This window comes from Aegilops tauschii, chromosome 3 (genome assembly GCF_002575655.3).
Source record: "Aegilops tauschii subsp. strangulata cultivar AL8/78 chromosome 3, Aet v6.0, whole genome shotgun sequence".
Classification (NCBI taxonomy): Eukaryota; Viridiplantae; Streptophyta; class Magnoliopsida; order Poales; family Poaceae; genus Aegilops; species Aegilops tauschii.
Window position 1 is genome coordinate 621914838 of NC_053037.3, and position 20024 is coordinate 621934861.

Genomic DNA, 20024 nt, shown 5'->3' on the forward strand with positions numbered 1-20024 from the left:
TGGAACCACAAGCCCCGGTGGCGCGCCTACCCCCAGGGAGTGCCATCTGAGCTTGTGGGCCCCACAAGACTTCGGTTGACCTAACTCCAATCCTACATATTTCGTTGGCCCGAGAAAAAAATCAGGGAGAAAGGCTCATCGCCTTTTATGGTACAAAGCCGCTGCCACCTCCTGTTCTTCGTCGGGAGGTCTGATCTGGAGTCCGTTCAGGGCTCCATAGAGGGGAATTCGTCATCGTCATCATCAACAACCCTTATTCATCAACAACTTCATGATGCTCACCACCAGGAAAGAGTAATTCCATTATAGGCATACTGGAGGTAGATGGAGATGGATGACATACGTTTGTCAAGTTTTTCTTCTAGCTGGCTCACCTGGACAGATGCTAGACGGCCGAGCACCTGGCTCACCGCATACTTCCCCATCCTCCTAGTTGCGGACTCTGTGAGCAGAACCTCGAGACAATCCACCACCTCCTTGCCGGCTGCGTGTTCTCCTGACAGATTTGGCATCAAGTCCTTGCTTGGTTCCTCTTCACCACCGTGGCATCGTTCCCCTATGCGCTTATGTGATATGGAAGCACCGTGTTGGCAATAAGCCATATATGTGTACATGGCGCGTAGGTGCGCGTGTGTGTGTCTAGGCTCAAGCCGGAGGCCGGTGTGTGGCCGCGTCCAGCTGAGCGGGAGTAGCGGGGAGCCAGTCAATCTGTTTGAGCTGGTCGTGTAGTGCTTGTAGTGTGGCGCGCTATGCGCGCGGCCGGACGAGCAGATCATGCAGATCGTGCATGCATGTAGGAGTCAGCAGGTAGTTAGCTGGTTAGTGGCCGGTGGGCGTGCGTGCGTGGTGGCCGGGGTTAGTGCTGTGCGTGCGTCTGTGCTAGACCGGATATAAATCCCCTGCCTCTGTGCTGGTTGGGGAGCCGAGTGTAGCCATGTAGCCACTGTAAAGAAGAAAAGGATTGGGGCGTTTGTGCGCCCGTGACGGCGTTCGTGCGCCGGCCGGAAAACCTTGTGTCCACTGTTTTTTTTTCCACCTCCATTCGAGTGAGAGGAGAGATAACTAGAGGGCTGCAGTTTCAACACACCGTATTGCCTGCGTCTTTACCTGGTGACTTGTATCCAAGATGAAGCGCGCGCCTGGTCCAAGGCCAGCGCCAAAGGGCTCAAGATGTTATTTGATTTAAAGTAAACCCTTCTACTTGGGTCTGAGCAACCCCACTCTTTCCGCTCTTGGGGTTCACCTTCACGCATCCTAGTGTACGTGGCTTGGCGAACTCTATTCTTGTACTTTGCTCTCCAAATGCAATGATACACACCGCGCGTATTAGCGAAGAAAAAGACATTGTGCCGCTCTGGTATTTGTTTGTCTAGTTTAGTCGCTGTCAGAACAGATGGATCATCTAGAATGCAAGCTCATACATATACACCAGTGTCATCACCGCCGGACACAAGATCCTAGCTCGAACCGATGGAGGGAAGATATGAAATTCTGGGTGAGCCCACGGGTCGGCCAACGACTCGTGCCCTTGTGGCCGTTGACCCACGTCTATGGGCGCTCTATCCAGACGCCTCTGGCCTTGTGGGCATAGATGGCCCCAAGGAGAAGCTCGCCGAACAGCTGGAAAAAGGGAACACACAGCAGCTTAAAGTGGTATCTGTTGTTGGGTTTGGAGGCATGGGTAAGACTACCCTTGCCAACCAAGTTCGTCATAAGATCAAGAGTCAATTTGACTGCACGGCTTTTGTATCGGTGTCCCAAATTCCCAATATGGCCACGATTTTATCAAGAACGCTCCTACAAGTTGGGGGCACGCTACCTTCAGACTCGAATGATGACCGTCGACTCATTGACTGCCTGAGGGATCATCTCAAGAACAAAAGGTATGTTACCTATATATATGTATCCCCCAATTTTATGAAACGATGAGGGAGGCCGAGGCGGAAACGAGGCCGCCTGAGGCGACCGGATTCCCTTCGCCGGAAACTCGGTCCTCGTCGGGTGGCTGCGTAGGGGGGTCACCGCAGATCCGGCCGCGCTCTCCCAGTGCCCTCGCGGCGGCGCCGCCGGGAGGAAAGGAGGGACCGACGGGATCGGGCGGTGATCGTGGCGCCTCGACACAGAAGAAGATCGGTCGGGAGGAGAGAAGATGGACTCAATGGCGGGCTATGTTTTCTGTCGGGACAGATCCGGGCATCTGGACCGAAGGACGTCTTCGATTCACTCCACACTCACACTGGATGGCACTTCTTGATTTGGAGAACGACGTCCTCGCAGGCGAATTTTTTCCGAACGGTGACATGATTGAGGTAGGATTTCAATTCAAATTTGATGCGTATGAAGTGGTTGTTGGCGAATGCGTGCAGATCGATTTGCGTCCTAAGGCGCCGGAGGTGGTTGATCTGACGGCACCGATGGCCCCTGCACGACCGGGCGGACGATTTTGGGTACTTTTGGAGAGCGAGGACGAAGAACAGGTGGAGGTTCATGTTCCCACAGGAACGCCCTTGACCTTGCAGGTTGCGAGTCCGTTGCCGGAGCCCAACGTCACAACCGCTCGACGTCGATCAAAAATTCAAACCTCCAAATCGACCATGAAACCATGGATCGGACCGATCCCTAAGGTAATCCGTGAACCTGTAACTTTGTCAGAATTTTTGCCGGAAAATTGGACTATGGTCACGCGGAAGAAGAAGAAAGGAAAGATTGGCCGGCCGCCGTCGCCGCCAAGATCGCCGGTGGCGAGATCGGTGAGCGATATTCGAGCGGCTAGACGGGCTCGTTTGAATATGTTATTGGGCCTTGGGCCTGGGTTGGATGCAGCGAGGGATGCAGTGACGGTCGTGGGTTCTCTAGGCTTGGGCGAGGCCCAGCCAGAGGCCCAAGCCTCCTTGCATCCAAATCATGCGGACGTGCATGTATCGCCGCTGCCAGATAAACCATCGATCGCGTCTAGGGTTTTGGTTTCGGGGTTTCCATCGCTGGGCTCGGGATGGGCGAGGAAAGTTTCCTGCGCATGCGATATGACAGGACGAGGGCCGCCGTCCGCTGTTGGCGCCTCTCCTACGGGTGGTACTGGTCGTGGTGCTCCGCCGACCCTTGGTGCAGCCGCTGCGGGCGGCGTCGGTCGTGGCGCTCTGCTGACCGCTGGCGCTGGTGGTGCCGGCCGCGGCGCTCCGCCTGCCAGTGCGAAAGGCAATGTCGGACGAGGCGGCCTGCCTCCTCAGAGGCCGTTGGCTGCGGGGATGCAGCCCAGAGCCGGGGCCGGCTGGGGTGCTCAGACCGCCGCGTGGCAGGTTTCGGTGGTCTATTCTGCCAGTTCTCAGGCGTTGACACATGCTGCTCAGTCTAACGTGCGCCAGCCGGAGGAACCACTTCAGCCACCGGCAGCCAAGGCACCGGCCCTAGGAAGGGGTCGCGGTGCGCAAGGGCGTGGTGGATATAGTGGTTACAATAGAGATGGACAGAATTTCAACCGCTACGGGCAGTGGGGAGATGATGGGTATGATGCATATGGTGAGGGACTGCACCGTGGATCTTCGTCCGGTGGCGGCCGGGGATATAACCGATATCATGATGAGGACGCATGACATTTTCAAGGTCCACCCGGTAATTTTGTTGAAGGTGTTGCCGGACCCAGGGATCGTTTCCGAGGTGGATATCGTCGCGGTGGGAGAGGGAAACGGCCACCACCGCCACGGCACTACCCACCGCCACCACCGCCAGCTATAGATATGGCTTCGGGCGAGGAGCTCGAGCACGGAGCAGCTAAGGTGGGAGACCCATCCACGCTGCCCGCAGCGGCACTTGACGCGGTTCGGGCTTTGGCAGCAGTGCAGGTTCCGGTGAATTCGGGAGGGACCAAACATCGGGAGGGCACGTCTGACAAAGGGTCAGAGAAAGCGGAGGGAGAAAAACTCTCTAAGTGGGAGATTAAGAAGAAGAAGTTGCCTTGTTATAGATGTGGTGAGCCGGGTCACTTCGTGGCAGAGTGTACGAATGAGCTTTGCGAGTTTTGTCTCCGCTCCCAGCATGTGACCGGGGAATGCCCTCTCCTCTCCGGTCCCAAGCCTGGCATTAACATTTTTGGGGTTTGCCGTAAGGAGTTGATGTTTTTTGAGACACCGGAGGTAGATCCTCTACCACAGATGGTTGAGAGTTCTTTCCCGGTAGCTATCAGAGTTACTAATGGGCAGTTGACCGAGGCTCAGATCGTCAGACAGTTACGCGAGTTAGTGCCGGGTAATTATCAGTGGCATCTGGAGCAGTTAGATGGTCAGTCTTATAAGGTTGATTGTCCCACTAAAGAGGATCAGATGCATTTTCTTAAGTGGGGTTTATGCAGAGTTACGAGCACAAACATTGTTATCGCTTTCGACGAGTGGAAGCAGGAGGAACCTGAGGGTACACCTCTACAGAAGGTATGGGTTCGTTTTTATGGGGTGCCACCTAAATATGTAAAACATTTTCTGACATGCCTTTCACTCGCGCACAAAATGCTGCGAGGCTGTTGGTCAGTGTGGTGAGTGTTGAGCATATACCAGATGTGGTCAGCTGGACACATGCTGGAGTCACTTATGTCTTAGAGCTCGAGATCGAGGATACTGCAGTCTCCGAGGAGGGGGATGGGCCACATGACATGGATACGACTGAGGGTGGCGGCGCACCCGGGAACCAGGAGAAGGGGGCCGATGATACACTGCCGGAGTCGGATAAGGGGCCTGCGCCAGATAAGGTAGCCAGTTCTACCAAACAGGCGCCCTCGTCCACTACTCCGATGAACATGCTTCGCTTTGGTTCATTTGCACCGGGGTTGGCTCCTAGCCGGTTATGGAGCACCAGGGTTGAGGCAGACGACCCGGCAGAGCTTGAGCTGCCACCAGTGCCGAATCTAGTCCGCAATGTGACGATTGCGGAGTCTACACCCGGGGCGCGGGTCGATCCTGATAGGTTGGCCGCGGGAGGGGCGCCTGGACAGGAGGTCTGTGGCGTTCTTCCTCCTCCGACGTCTCCGGTCGAGTTGGGGGTGAGGTGCGGGAAGGAGTCCCGTGCTATAACCCCCCCACAGGATCATATCTTACATAGTGGCGTGCCGGGGGTGAGATGCGGGAAGGAGTCCCGTGTCGCAACCCCTCCACTGTGTTGCACCGAGCAGGGTGGTCGAGGGACGACGGTTTCCGCGGGTGACAAGGGGGACGGGATCAGTGAGCAGGCGTATCCACGGTCCTCCTCCCCCGTGGCACTCGCGGCGGAGGTCCACTCCACCACGCCCTACCCTCCTTCACCAACGATAAGGGAGGGGCATGGGAGTCCTGACCGCACCCTTTGCGGGAGGACCACGGAGGAGCTCATCGCCTTTGGCGGGATTGCGGATCCGGTGTCGGCTGGCAGGCGTGTCAGCAACCGGATCCAGGGACAGCTGGATGCGGATGACCTGCAGCTAGCGCGTGCCAAGAGGGCCGCCATGCTTCGTCATGCTGAGATCACTGCAGGTACGTCCTTTGATATAAGTTGTTCCATTTTACACTTCTCTGAGAATGAAATTGTTGATAAGGCAAACGACTTAGGCATTTCTTTGGGGTCAAATGAAACCGAGGTCGTCAAATCCGTTAATGATCTTTTAGACATGAAAGCGGAGAGGGCTTCTGAGATCATTCATAATCTTGCCTCTATCCAACCTTTGAATGAAAATGACATGAACAATTTAGGAATTAATGATCTTACAAATATTTGTAATAATCTCTTGCCTAGTGTCGAGGCTGAAGATGAGGAGGATGTTGAGAACACAGATACGGTGGAGCCTCTCTTGATGGAGGAGGCAGTGTCTGTCATAGATGATTCTTTCGTACCGCAGGGTGTTGAGGAGAAGCCCAAAAGACCCTGGAAGCGGAAAATTTATCCTACTTCGGCAGTACGCAGAAGTGCTAGAGTAAAACTTAAGAAAAAATTCCATGATGACTTATGAAAGGACTCTTTTGGAATAGCAGAGGTCTAGCAGACTTGGCTAAACAAAGATTCTTAGCAGAGACAACTTTAGAGCATCACTTAGATTTCATTGCACTTTTAGAAACTGGACGAGATAATTTCACATCCCAATTCCTCCAAACCCTTTCAAGTGGTATCGACTTTGACTGGCACATTTTACCTCCTAGAGGAAGATCCGGCGGGATTTTACTAGGAGTACGGTGTGAGATGTTAGAGGTGCTTAATGTGGTGCAGGGAGATTTTTCGGTTAAATTCAGGGTGAGATCAAAATTGGATGGGTTCCGATGGTCGCTAGTTGCAGTATATGGGGCAGCGCAACCTGAATTTAAACCCGATTTTCTTGCCGATTTAGTGCGGATTTGTGGAGATGAAAATCTGCCACTACTAGTCGGGGGAGATTTTAATATCATTCGGAGAAGAGAAGAAAAGAATAATGACAATTTCGATGGACGTTGGTCTATGATGTTTAACATGATTATCGAGAGCCTCAATTTGAGAGAAATTGAGCTCACCGGTAGACAGTTTACATGGGCCAACTCGCTACCTATCCCGACTTATGAGAAGTTGGATAGGGTACTTGCTAGTGTGGAGTGGGAACAAAAATATCCGATGGTGTCGGTTCATGCGATGCAAAGAGCGATCTCGGACCATACACCACTCTTTTTAGATTCGGGAGAGGCTACCCATGTTGCAAACAAAAACATCTTCTCCTTCGAGCAAAGTTGGTTTGAGCGAGAAGGATTTATGGAGATGATTGCACGCGAATGGGATAAACCAGTTACGGGTAGGACACATGTCGAGAGATGGCAGAATAAGATTAGACACCTCCGACAATTTCTAAGAGGATGGGCCAGGAATGACAGTGGGATTTATAAGAAGAAAAAAGAAAGTCTAACTCAACTCATTGAGGCACTAGATGTAAAGGTTGAAACCACTCTTCTTTCTGTTAATGAGCATCGCACCAAGTCTGAGGCTGAGCAAGGCCTACGTGCTCTCTTGAGAGAGGAGGAACTCAAGTGGGCGTTGCGTGCGAAAACGCTTAAGGTTGTCCAAGGGGACAACAACACACAGTTCTTTCATATGGTTGCAAATGGTAAACATAGGAAGAAGAAGATCATACAGCTTGAACAGGACGAAGGAACAATCGTGGGGCATGAAAATCTGAAAGCGTATATTTCCAATTATTATAAAGCCTTTTTGGACCCCCGATTACTTCCACGGTGTCTCTTGATGAGTCGGTGATTGATGATATACCTCAATTACAGGCAGCGGAGAACGATGTTCTCTCTGCATCGTTTACTGAAAAAGAAGTTCATCTGGCCATAACTCAAATGAAGACGAATAAAGCACCGGGACCAGATGGGTTCCCAGCTGAATTCAATAAGAAATGTTGGCATATCATTAAAGATGATCTTATGCCTATGTTTCACGATTTTTTCGATGGCCATTTGGAGTTGTTTCACCTCAACTTTGGTATTATAACGTTATTACCGAAGAAGAATGAGGCGGTCCGAATAGAACAATTCCGACCCATTTGCCTGCTGAATGTGAGTTTTAAAATCTTCACAAAGGTAGGAACCAATAGATTGACACAAATTGCTCACTCAGTGGTTCAACCTAGTCAGACAGCTTTCATGTCTGGACGACACATACTCGAAGGAGTGGTTGTCTTACATGAAACACTCCATGAGATTCACTCAAAGAAACTAGACGGGGTTATCTTAAAAGTGGATTTCGAGAAGGCTTATGATAAAGTAAAATGGCCTTTTCTTCAGCAGGCAATGCGTATGAAGGGTTTTAGTGAAACCTGGAGGCACCAGGTGGATACTCAAGTCCAGAAAGGTAGTGTCGGAATTAAGGTGAACGATGACATCGGTCACTACTTCCAGACGCATAAGGGGTTGAGACAAGGGGATTCCATGTCACCTCTTCTGTTCAATATTATGGCAGATATGCTGGCCGTCATTATTGGCAGGGCCAAGCAACATGGCCATGTAGAAGGTCTAGTTCCTCATCTGATTGATGGAGGGGTGTCCATTCTATAATATGCTGATGACACTATCCTTTTCATGGAACATGACATGGCTAAGGCACGTAACATGAAACTTATCTTATGTCTATTCGAACAATTGTCTGGATTAAAAATCAATTTTCATAAGAGCGAGGTGTTCTGTTTTGGGAAGGCCAAAGACGAGGAACATACTTACAGACAATTGTTTGGATGCGAATTAGGTGCTTTACCATTCAGTTACTTGGGTATTCCGATTCACCACCGTAAACTATCCAATAAGGACTGGAAATGTATTGATGAACGAATTGAAAAAAAACTCAGTTGTTGGAAGGGCAAGCTGATGTCATATGAAGGTCGACTAGTTTTGATTAACTCCGTATTGACTAGCATGCCAATGTTTTTACTTTCGTTCTTCGAAATTCCGAAAGGGGTCCGAAAGCGGTTTGATTTCTTTAGATCTCGTTTCTTTTGGCAGTCTGATGAGTCCAAGAGGAAGTACCGTCTCGCACGATGGGATATCCTTTGTCGACCTAAAGACCAAGGGGGCCTCAGTATTGAGAACTTGGAGATTAAGAATAAATGCCTTATGAGCAAATGGTTGTATAGGTTAGAGACAGAGCCGGAGGGCATGTGGTCTCAAATCCTGCGCAATAAGTATTTGCACTCGAAAACGCTAGCCCAGGTTACCATCAGACCGACTGATTCACCGTTCTGGAAGGGACTTATGAGAACGAAGGATTTGTTCTTTCGTAGGGTCAAATTCGTGATTGGCAACGGGATGTCAACAAGATTTTGGGAGGACACGTGGCTAGGAGAGACACCTCTGGCCTTACAGTATCCTACCCTTTACAATATTGTGCAACGTAAGGAAGATTACGTAAGTATTGTCTTTCAAAATATTCCCTTGAACATCCAGTTCCGGCGTACGTTAGTGGGTGAGAGATGGACAGCCTGGATGCACCTGGTTCGGAGATTGATTGAAGTTCGACTCTCCAACGTGCCAGACTCCACACACTGGAAGTTAACTAAAAATGGGATATTTACGGTGAAATCATTTTATACGGATTTGATTAATTCTGGCCCCATCCCAAGGTCACTTCATATATGGAAGATTAAGGTTCCTTTGCGGATTAAAATTTTCATGTGGTTTGTTCACAAGCAAGTAATACTCACAAAGGACAACTTACTTAAGAGGCGATGGGTAGGTAACTCGCGGTGTTGTTTTTGTGCTCAAGATGAGACAATACAACATTTATTTATTGAATGCCCACTTGCCAAGTTACTTTGGAGAACGATTCATATAGCTTTTAATATCAATCCCCCCGTAGATATTGCGTCTTTGTTTGGGACGTGGTTAGCTGGGGTTGAATAGTTCACGGCAGCTCGTATTCGGATTGGAATATGTGTGTTATTATGGGCTATATGGAACTGCAGAAACGATATGATATTCACCAGACAACACAACTTAACTTTTTTGCAGGTTATCTTCAGAGCTACAGCTTGGATCCGTACGTGGTCCTTACTCACTCCTATGGACTCCAGGGAGCCTTTGGTTACTGGGTGCAACCAATGGGAGATGGTGGCTCGGGCTATTATATTCAACCGGTTCGGATGGCGGTCGCATAACAGGATAGGAGTCTAAAGACATTGTCCTCATTATCACCGTACCGGTTGTCTTTGTCCGATTGTACTTTTCAGTTTTATGTCCTGTGCTTTGCTCCGTTTGCGAGCTGTAAGACCTTTGTGGTGATACTTTCTGAATTTTTAATAAAAGGGATGCATGCATCATTATGATGCAGAGGCCGGGGGTATACCCCCATTTCCAAAAAAATATGTATCCTCACTTAAGTGGAGTATCAAGTATGTCTCTATGTGCTTCATTTTTATTTTCATTTTCGACATAGGTCTACACACTGCAGTTCAAAATTAATCACATAAAACTTTAGACTGAACTACAACAACAATTGTTTCTTATAAGTTCCCTAAAATATCCCTTACTATTGGTGTACATAGATCATGTATTCCTCTAATAAAAAATGCAATAAATGCCAAACTTGCTGAAATAATTCAGAGATCTAACGGACACCACTATTTGTTCTTAAAATTAACCATATAGGTCGCAACCAACACTAAAATTTATACTCACTCTGGAAACACAAACTGTTCCTATTGTATAATTTCAACTTAAGAGAAACAGTGAGTGAGGATCCACCAGTGTTTATGTACCACGTTTTTGGAAGGGGCCATTGGGCCAGGGGTGGGTGGGGGGTGGGGGGGGGGGGCACACCTTTTTTTTGTACTTTTTTTTTTGCGCTGTTAGTGTGACAAAAAATTATTTTGTATTGATTGACAGATACCTTATCGTGATTGATGATCTATGGACAACAGAAGCATGGAACACTATTAGATGTTCTCTTGTGGAGAATGATTGTGGTAGTAGAGTTATAACAACAACACGTATTGAAGCTGTAGCTCAGGCATGTTGTTCTTCCCATGGCAGTGTCTACAAGATCAAGCCTCTTAATGACATTGACTCAAGGACGCTGTTTCATAGAAGGATTTTTCACCCCGAAGATGCTTGTCCAGAGGAACTTAAGAGTGTTTCTGATGAAATTTTAATGAAATATGTGGGGGTGCCATTGGCCATACTTAGTGTAGCGAGCATTTTGGCTAGCCCCGAAGGGGTAAAATCAAAGGAAACATGGGAAAAGGTTAAAAATTATTTAGGTTTCCAGTTAGAAGGAAACCCTGCTTTAGGGTTGATGAAACATGTGCTCAATCTTAGCTACAGTGAATTATCTCCGGACCTTAAGACCTGTATGCTATATCTTGGCTTATTTCCTGAAGATGGGGAAATAAGCAAGGATGATTTGGTGAAGAGATGGGTAGTTGAGGGTTTTCTTACAGAAGATTATGGGCCTTATGGACCAGAGGAGATTGCAGAAAGTCATTTTAATGAGCTTATCAATAGGAACATGATCCAAATAGGCAAGTTGGATGACTGCGGGCATGTCTTATCTTGTCGGGTGCATGATCTAATGCTTGACTTTATCATAGTAAAGTCAACAGATGAAAATTTCATCACTATAATTAATGATGTTCACAATACGAAGAAGGGCCATCTGGAAGCTCGTCGGTTATCCCTCCAAGTCAAGAATTCTGAATACTGTCAGGTGCTGGCAGACATGGATCTCGCAAAAGCTCGGTCATGTAACTTCTGGGGGCCATGTGAATTGGTGCCTCCTCTCTCGAGGTTTCAGCTTTTGCGAGTTCTATCTCTACATATTGATCATCGTCATCATTATTGTTCCAGGGGCAACCAGCAACAGTGTGATTTGTCTCCGTTACGCGGCCTTTTCCAACTGAGATATCTGAGTTTGATGAGCAGACACTATTTTATGCTAGATGCTGGTGACTTACCCTCAACGCTGTGGCATCTGATTGTTCCGCCAAATGTGACGGTGAGTGAGATTCGCAGGATGAAAGCCCTCCGAACATTGGATATGTACGAGATATTTCTCCATGATAGACAAAGGTACGAGCAGCATATCCATGGTACCACTATCACAGATGTATGCAGGGAGATAAAACATGAGGCGAACATCAAGGGTTTTTTTTTAGATCATCAGGGGGTTTTGTCGCCCCCCGGTTCCATTCAATAATAAATGAAACCAAGCCAGTCCCAACAACCATGCATGCCTCAAACGCATGTTCTGAAAGAGCAAAAAATAAACAAGTTAAGGAACAAAGGCCTGCAGCCTATTACAGGTTCAGAAATCCAACTCCCTCAGCCCTGAAACACTAAAAACTGATGGAAACACTACAGCATTGAGATCCGCATTCCACCTGCATCAGCCAGCATCCTCATGTCTTCTGCATCAAGCATCTTGCGGACCTCCTTGATATGCTCCATAAGCCCCCCTTCATCTTCTTGAGGGGCTGGATTGGTGTGCCAGGCCAGTCGAGAGGCGACGTAGGACTAGGAATCACCTGGACCGCCTTTTTTGATGGTGGATCACTCGGCCTTGAAGAGTCTGGACCCTGGAACCCCTCTTTGCCAGCCCCAAAATTGAGCTTGGAGTCGGACAAGGCATGAACGGCACCTCCAGTGCTCACCAAGTTCCTTTTCACTCCAAAGTCAACTGGAGTGGGTTTTTGAGTATGCAGGATATCCAGTGTAGTATTCTCTGCATTTTCTTGAGCGAGTCTTTGGTGTACAGAATCATCCACCTTTTGAGGGTCCTTCAGACCAGCCACCAGATCTGCTTAATATCAGACCAGATTGCATTGTCAAAAACATGTTTATTTCTAGTTTTCCACAAGCTCCACAAGACACAAGCACAAAAAGCATTAAGTACTTCATGTTTCTTATTAGCCGGCCAAAATTTGGCAATGGAAAAGTAACTAGATCCTATTTCTATGGAAAGAAACGAGGAGACTGCACCCTAGATGTTTTTTGCAACCACACAGTCAAAAAACAAATGATTTACAGTTTCCTGTTCAGAGCAGAAAAGACAGTCAGGGTTCCTATCTATCCCCCTTTTAAGCAAATTGTTCTTAGTCATAAGTTTATTATGCGCCAGGAGCCAGAGAAAAACCTGGATTCTGGGAGGCACAACAATGGACCAAACAGAAGGGATATAGACAGGTTTCACCCCTCTAAAATTAATAATAGCATATAGAGAGCTAGAGGAGTAAACCCCCTTGGATTCATACTGCCAGACCATTGCATCATCATCTGTTTTGAGCACAGTCTCTTTTATGATTTGTTCAAGGCAGTACCATTCTTCCATCATGATAGGGGTAAATATTCTGTCTTGGCAAGCTGACCGATCTAAGGGAGTTAACGCTTTGTCGAGGTTCATATGGCGTGGGGGACACTCTTGATCTTCTACTCTCTACCCTCTGCATGCTCCATAGCCTCCAGTGCCTAACCATCCATGGGCATGGTATGCATGAAGACGCCTTGACTTGGTACTTATGGTCCTCACCGCCACGCCATCTTCGTAGATTGCATGTGCTACCCTGGCCTTTCTCCACTGTCCCAGATTGGATCTCCCAACTGGACAAGCTCACAAGTTTGGAAGCTGAACTTGACTCGCTTTCAACGGATGGTGCCGAGATTCTTGGCAAGCTGACCTCGTTGGTGCACCTCAGGTTACATGTCAGGGAGGAGCGTGCTCCCAATGAAGGCGTTTTCATCCGCAGAGCAATGTTCCCAAACCTCAAGAGTTTTTGCTTCAGACACCAGGTGCCTTGCCTCGTGTTTGAGGCAGGGGCCATACCCCTGCTTCAGAGACTCACTGTAGACTGCTACATGAAAGCTGTGCGGCAATCTGATGGTGTACTTGATGGCATCGAGCACCTGGGTAGACTAAAGTCATGCAAGGTGGATATTTACCGTCAACACCGGTTCATTCGTTTCTATGCAGACAGCAGTAGGAAAACCATTACTGGGGTTTTGCACCGACAGCCACATCTGTCGGAGGTTCCAAGGTGGGACTTCCGGTCTCTGAAGGGTGCGTTCAGGGAGGCCATCAACAATCGCCCTGGATGTCCTGATGTTAGCATTCAGGATGCATAAAAGCATCGGGTGACCAAGTGGAGGAACTGCATGGTCAAAATGGTACAGTAAAAATGAACTTTCATTCTCTTGTATATGTTTCTCTTATTTCCATTGTGAAAAATCTCAGCATGTTACTAGCATGACATTAAATTGCTTTGGTCACCAACTGTTTAGTTCTAATCTTTCACATCCCTATACCTGAAAACTTATCTGATCTGCAGGGTGTACAGTGCTATTTCTATGGTGAGAAGAAATGCAGACACCGATGTGGAAAGTCTCAAATCTCAAGCAAGTCTCAGATTTCATCAGTATATGAATACAATAATGTAATCCTATACAGGAAGCCAATCAGACAGTTAACTCACTCTTTTACAGCAGAATAAGTACTGAAGTCTGAAGAACAACCGAAGAAACGACGCAGGACATTTTCTCGTACACTCAGGACCCATGACGGCGGACGCACGCGTCGACTGCGCAGCCACCCACCGTGCTCCCCTGCCTGCGGCAGCCGCCGTGCACCCGTGCCAGCGTGTTGATCAACCCTACCTCGAGTCTGCGGCCGCGTGCGAGATTGGAATTTAGGGAGGCGACGCGCCGGTTAACATGCAACCTCTCGATCATTGTGTTGGTTTATTTTAATGGTAAACCCGACTTTTATTGATTATTGTTTTGGTTTACAGGAATGACAAAGGGATCATGGGGTTCTCCCAGCCACACATGGTGTCCCTGAACTAATGAAGTAAAAAACTTTGCTATATTATGAGCATCTATGTTTCCTTTCCGACCTTCAAAGATGAAATCACATCGAGCAAAAAGTCTCGCCTGAGCTTGGATCTCCTTGATGATATTGCTGTATCTTCCTTCTGACCCCATCTTGATTTCCTCCACTACGGTCTTGCAGTCACACGCAATGTGGTCTGCATATAGTGTTGGGGAACGCAGTAATTTCAAAAAAAATTCCTACGCACACGCAGGATCATGGTGACGCATAGCAACGAGAGGGGAGAGTGTTGTCCATGTACCCTCGTAGACCAAAAGCGGAAGCGTTAGCACAACGTGGTTGATGTAGTCGTACGTCTTCACGATCCGACCGATCAAGTACCGAACGCACGGCACCTCCGAGTTCAGCACACGTTCAGCCCGATGACGTCCCTCGAACTCCGTTCCAGCCGAGTGTTGAGGGAGAGTTTCGTCAGCACGACGGCGTGGTGACGATGATGATGTTCTACCGACGCAGGGCTTCGTCTAAGCACCGCTACGATATTATCGAGGTGGACTATGATGGAGGGGGGCACCGCACACGGCTAAAAGATCAATGATCAATTGTTGTGTCTCTAGGGTGCCCCCTGCCCCCGTATATAAAGGAGCAAGGGGGGGGGGGTGCGGCCGGCCAGGAGGGGGCGCGCCAGGAGGAGTCCTACTCCCACCGGGAGGTGGACTCCCTCCCTATTCCTTGTTGGATTAGGAGAAGAGGGGGAAAGAAGAAGGAAAGGGGGTGCGCCGCCCCCCTCTCCTTGTCCTATTCAGACTAGGGGGGAGGGGGGCGCGGCCCTTGCCCTGGCCGCCTCTCCTCTTCTCCACTAAGGCCCACTATGGCCCATTAACCCCCGGGGGGTTCCGGTAACCCCTCAGGTACTCCGGTAAAATCCCGATTTCACCCGGAACACTTCCGATATCCAAATATAGGCTTCCAATATATCAATCTTCATGTCTCGACCATTTCGAGACTCCTCGTCATGTCCGTGATCACATCCGGGACTCCGAACAACCTTCGGTACACCAAAACATATAAACTCATAATATAACTGTCATCGAAACGTTAAGCGTGCGGACCCTACGGGTTCGAGAACTATGTAGACATGACCGAGACATGTCTCCGGTCAATAACCAATAGCGGAACGTGGATGCTCATATTGGCTCCCACATATTCTACGAAGATCTTTATCGGTCAGACCGCATAACAACATACGTTGTTCCCTTTGTCATCGGTATGTTACTTGCCCGAGATTCGATCGTCGGTATCTCAATACCTAGTTCAATCTCGTTACCGGCAAGTCTCTTTACTCGGTCCGTAATACATCATCCCGCAACTAACTCATTAGTTGCAATTCTTGCAAGGCTTAAGTGATGTGTATTATCGAGTGGGCCCAGAGATACCTCTCCGACAATCGGAGTGACAAATCCTAATCTCTAAATACGCCAACCCAACAAGTACCTTCGGAGACACCTGTAGAGCACCTTTATAATCACCCAGTTACGTTGTGACGTTTGGTAGCACACAAAGTGTTCCTCCGGTAAACGGGAGTTGCATAATCTCATAGTCGTAGGAACATGTATAAGTCATGAAGAAAGCAATAGCAACATACTAAACGATCGAGTGCTAAGCTAACGGAATGGGTCAAGTCAATCACATCATTCTCCTAATGATATGATCTCGTTAATCAAATGACAACTCATGTCTATGGCTAGGAAACATAACCATCTTTGATCAATGAGCTAGTCAAGTAGAGGCATACTAGTGACACTCTGTTTGTCTATGTATTCACACATGTATCATGTTTCCGGTTAATACAATTCTAGCATGAATAATAAACATTTATCATGATATAAGGAAATAAATATTAACTTTATTATTGCCTCTAGGGCATATTTCCTTCAGTCTCCCACTTGCACTAGAGTCAATAATCTAGTTCACATCGCCATGTGATTTAACATCAATAGTTCAAATCTTTATGTGGTTAACACCCATAGTTCACATCGATATGTGACCAACACCCAAAGGGTTTACTAGAGTCAGTAATCTAGTTCACATCGCTATGTGATTAACACCCAAAGAGTACTAAGGCGTGATCATGTTTTGCTTGTGAGATAATTTTAGTCAACGGGTCTGTCACATTCAGATCCGTATGTATTTTGCAAATTCTATGTCTAGAATGCTCTGCACGGAGCTACTCTAGCTAATAGCTCCCACTTTCAATATGTATCCAGATTGAGACTTAGAGTCATCTGGATCAGTGTCAAAAACTTGCATCGACGTAACCCTTTACGACGAACCATTTTTTTCACCTCCATAATCGAGAAACATATCCTTATTCCACTAAGGATAATTTTGACCGTTGTCCAGTGATCTACTCCTAGATCACTATTGTACTCCCTTGCCAAACTCAGTGGTAGGGTATACAATAGATCTGGTACACAGCATGGCATACTTTGTAGTACCTATGGCATAGGGAATGACTTTCATTCTCTTTCTATCTTCTGCCGTGGTCGGGCTTTGAGTCTTACTCAATTTCACACCTTGTAACACAGGCAAGAACTCTTTCTTTGACTGTTTCATTTTGAACTACTTCAAAATCTTGTTAAGGTATGTACTCATTGAAAAAACTTATCAAGCGTCTTGATCTATCTCCATAGATCTTGATGCTCAATATGTAAGCAGCTTCACCGAGGTCTTTCTTTGAAAAACTCCTTTCAAACACTCCTTTATGCTTTGCAGAATAATTCTACATTATTTTCGATCAACAATATGTCATTCACATATACTTATCAGAAATGCTGTAGTGCTCCCACTCACTTTCTTGTAAATACAGGCTTCACCGCAAGTTTGTATAAAACTATATCCTTTGATCAACTTATCAAAGCGTATATTCCAACTTCGAGATGCTTGCACCAGTCCATAGATGGATCGCTGGAGCTTGCATATTTTGTTAGCACCTTTAGGATTGACAAAACCTTCTGGTTGCATCATATACAACTCTTCTTTAATAAATCCATTAAGGAATGCAGTTTTGTTTATCCATTTGCCAGATTTCACAAAATGCGGCAATTGCTAACATGATTCGGACAAACTTAAGAGTAGATACGAGTGAGAAACTCTCATCATAGTCAACACCTTGAACTTGTCGAAAACCTTTTGCGACAATTCTAGCTTTGTAGATAGTAACACTACTATCAGCGTCCGTCTTCCTCTTGAAGATCCATTTAATATCAATGGCTCGCCGATCATTGGGCAAGTCAATCAAAGTCCATACTTTGTTCTCATACATGGATCTCATCTCAGATTTCATGGCCTCAAGCCATTTCGCGGAATCTGGGCTCATCATCGCTTCGTCATAGTTCGTAGGTTTATCATGGTCTAGTAACATGACTTCCAGTACATGATTACCGTACCACTCTGGTGCGGATCGTGCTCTGGTTGATCTACGAAGTTCTGTAGTAACTTGATCCGAAGTTTTATGATCATCATCATTAACTTCCTCACTAATTGGTGTACGCATCACTGGAACTGATTTCTGTGATGAACTATTCTCCAATTCGGGAGAAGGTACAATTACCTCATCAAGTTTTACTTTCCTCCCACTCACTTCTTTCGAGAGAAACCCCTTCTCTAGAAAGGTTCCATTCTCAGCAACGAATATCTTGCCTTCGGATCTGTGATAGAAGGTGTACCCAACATTTTCTTTTGGGTATCCTATGAAGACGCACTTCTCCGATTTGGGTTTGAGCTTATCAGGTTGAAACATTTTTCACATAAGCATTGCAACCTCAAACTTTAAGAAACGACAACTTAGGTTTCTTGCCAAACCACAGTTCATATAGTGTCGTCTCAACGTATTTAGACGGTGCCCTATTTAACGTGAATGTAGCTGTCTCTAATGCATAACCCCAAAACGATAGTGGTAGATCGGTAAGAGACATCATAGATCGCACCATATCTAATAAAGTACGGTAACGACGTTCGGACACACCATTACACTGTGGTGCTCCAGGTGGCGTGAGTAGTGAAACTATTTCACATTGTTTTAACTGAAGGCCAAACTCGTAACTCAAATTTTCGTCTCCGCGATCAGATCGTAGAAACTTTATTTTCTTGTTACGATGATTTTCCACTTCACTCTGAAATTATATGAACTTTTCAAATGTTTCAGACTTATGTTTCATCAAGTAGATATACCCATATCTGCTCAAATCATCTGTGAAGTTCAGAAAATAACGATACCCGCCGCGAGCCTCAACACTCATCGGATCGCATACATCAGTATGTATTATTTCCAATAAGTCAGTTGCTCGCTCCATTGTTCCGGAGAACGGAGTCTTAGTCATCTTGCCCATAAGGCATGGTTCGCAAGCATCAACTGATTCATAATCAAGTGATTCCAAAAGCCCATCAGCATGGATCTTCTTCATGCGCTTTACACCAATATTACCTAAACGGCAGTGCCACAAATAAGTTGCACTATCATTATTAACTTTGCATCTTTTGGCTTCAATATTATGAAAATGTGTATCACCACGATCGAGATCCAGCAAACCATTTTCATTGGGTGTATGACCATAGAAGGTTTTATTCATGTAAACAAAACAACAGTTATTCTCTAACTTACATGAATAACTGTATTGCAATAAACATGATCCAATCATATGCATGCTCAACGCAAACACTAAATAACATTTATTTTAGGTTCAACACTAATCCCGAAAGTATAGGGAGGGTGCGATGATGATCATATCAATCTTGGAACCACTTCCAATACACATCGTCACTTCATCCTTAACTAGTTTCTGTTCATTATGCAACTCCCGTTTCGAGTTACTACTCTTTAGCAACTGAACCAGTATCAAATGGAACAATAGTAAAATACACATCAATAATATGTATATCAAATATACCTTTGTTCACTTTGCCATCCTTCTTATCCACCAAATACTTGGGGCAGTTCCGCTTCCAGTGACCAGTCCCTTTGCAGTAGAAGCACTTAGTCTCAGGCTTAGGTCCTGACTTGGGCTTCTTCACTTGAGCAGCAACTTGCTTGCCGTTCTTCTTGAGGTTCCCCTTCTATCCCTTTGCCCTTTTCTTGAAACTAGTGGTCTTGTTAGCCATCAACACTTGATGCTCTTTCTTGATTTCTACCTTCGTCGATTTCAGCATCGCGAAGAGCTCGGGAATTACTTTCGTCATCCCTTGCATACTATAGTTCATCACGAAGTTCTACTAACTTGGTGATGGTGACTAGAGAATTCTATCAATCACTATTTTATCTGGAAGATTAACTCCCACTTGATTCAAGCGATTGTAGTACCCAGACAATCTGAGCACATGCTCACTGCTTGAGCTATTCTCCTCCATCTTTTAGCTATAGAACTTGTTGGAGAATTCATATCTCTCAACTCGGGTATTTGCTTCAAATATTAACTTCAACTCCTGGAACATCTCATATGGTCCATGACGTTCAAAACGTCTTTGAAGTCCTGATTCTAAGCCGTTAAGCATGGTGCACTAAACTATCAAGTAGTCATCATATTGAGCTAGCCAAACGTTCATAACGTCTGCATCTGCTCCTACAATAGGTCTGTCACCTTGCGGTGCATCAAGGACATAATTCTTCTGTGCATCAATGAGGATAATCCTCAGATCACGGATCCAATCCGCATCATTGCTACTAACATCTTTCAACATAATTT

General features: G+C 46.7%; 1 protein-coding gene across 1 annotated transcript; it reads left to right on the top strand.

Annotated features, from left to right (window-relative positions):
- Positions 1–1044: 1044 nt before the first annotated feature.
- LOC109750827 (disease resistance protein RGA5) lies at positions 1045–14372 on the top strand. The gene is made up of 4 exons (XM_020309771.4): positions 1045–1883; positions 10350–11605; positions 12811–13622; positions 13784–14372. The coding sequence occupies exons 1-3, from the start codon at positions 1471–1473 to the stop codon at positions 13578–13580; spliced, it is 2439 nt and encodes an 812-aa protein (XP_020165360.1). The 5' UTR covers positions 1045–1470; the 3' UTR covers positions 13581–13622; positions 13784–14372.
- The last annotated feature ends 5652 nt before the right edge of the window (positions 14373–20024 follow it).

Bases quoted from the DNA above. Each gene is read 5' to 3' on its own strand.
- LOC109750827 (XM_020309771.4), top strand. From the start codon at position 1,471: ATGGAGGGAAGATATGAAATTCTGGGTGAGCCCACGGGTCGGCCAACG. The intron at 1,884-10,349 runs GTATGTTACCTA...ATTGATTGACAG, and splicing joins GATCATCTCAAGAACAAAAG to ATACCTTATCGTGATTGATG. The intron at 11,606-12,810 runs GTTTTTTTTTAG...GGTAAATATTCT, and splicing joins ACATGAGGCGAACATCAAGG to GTCTTGGCAAGCTGACCGAT.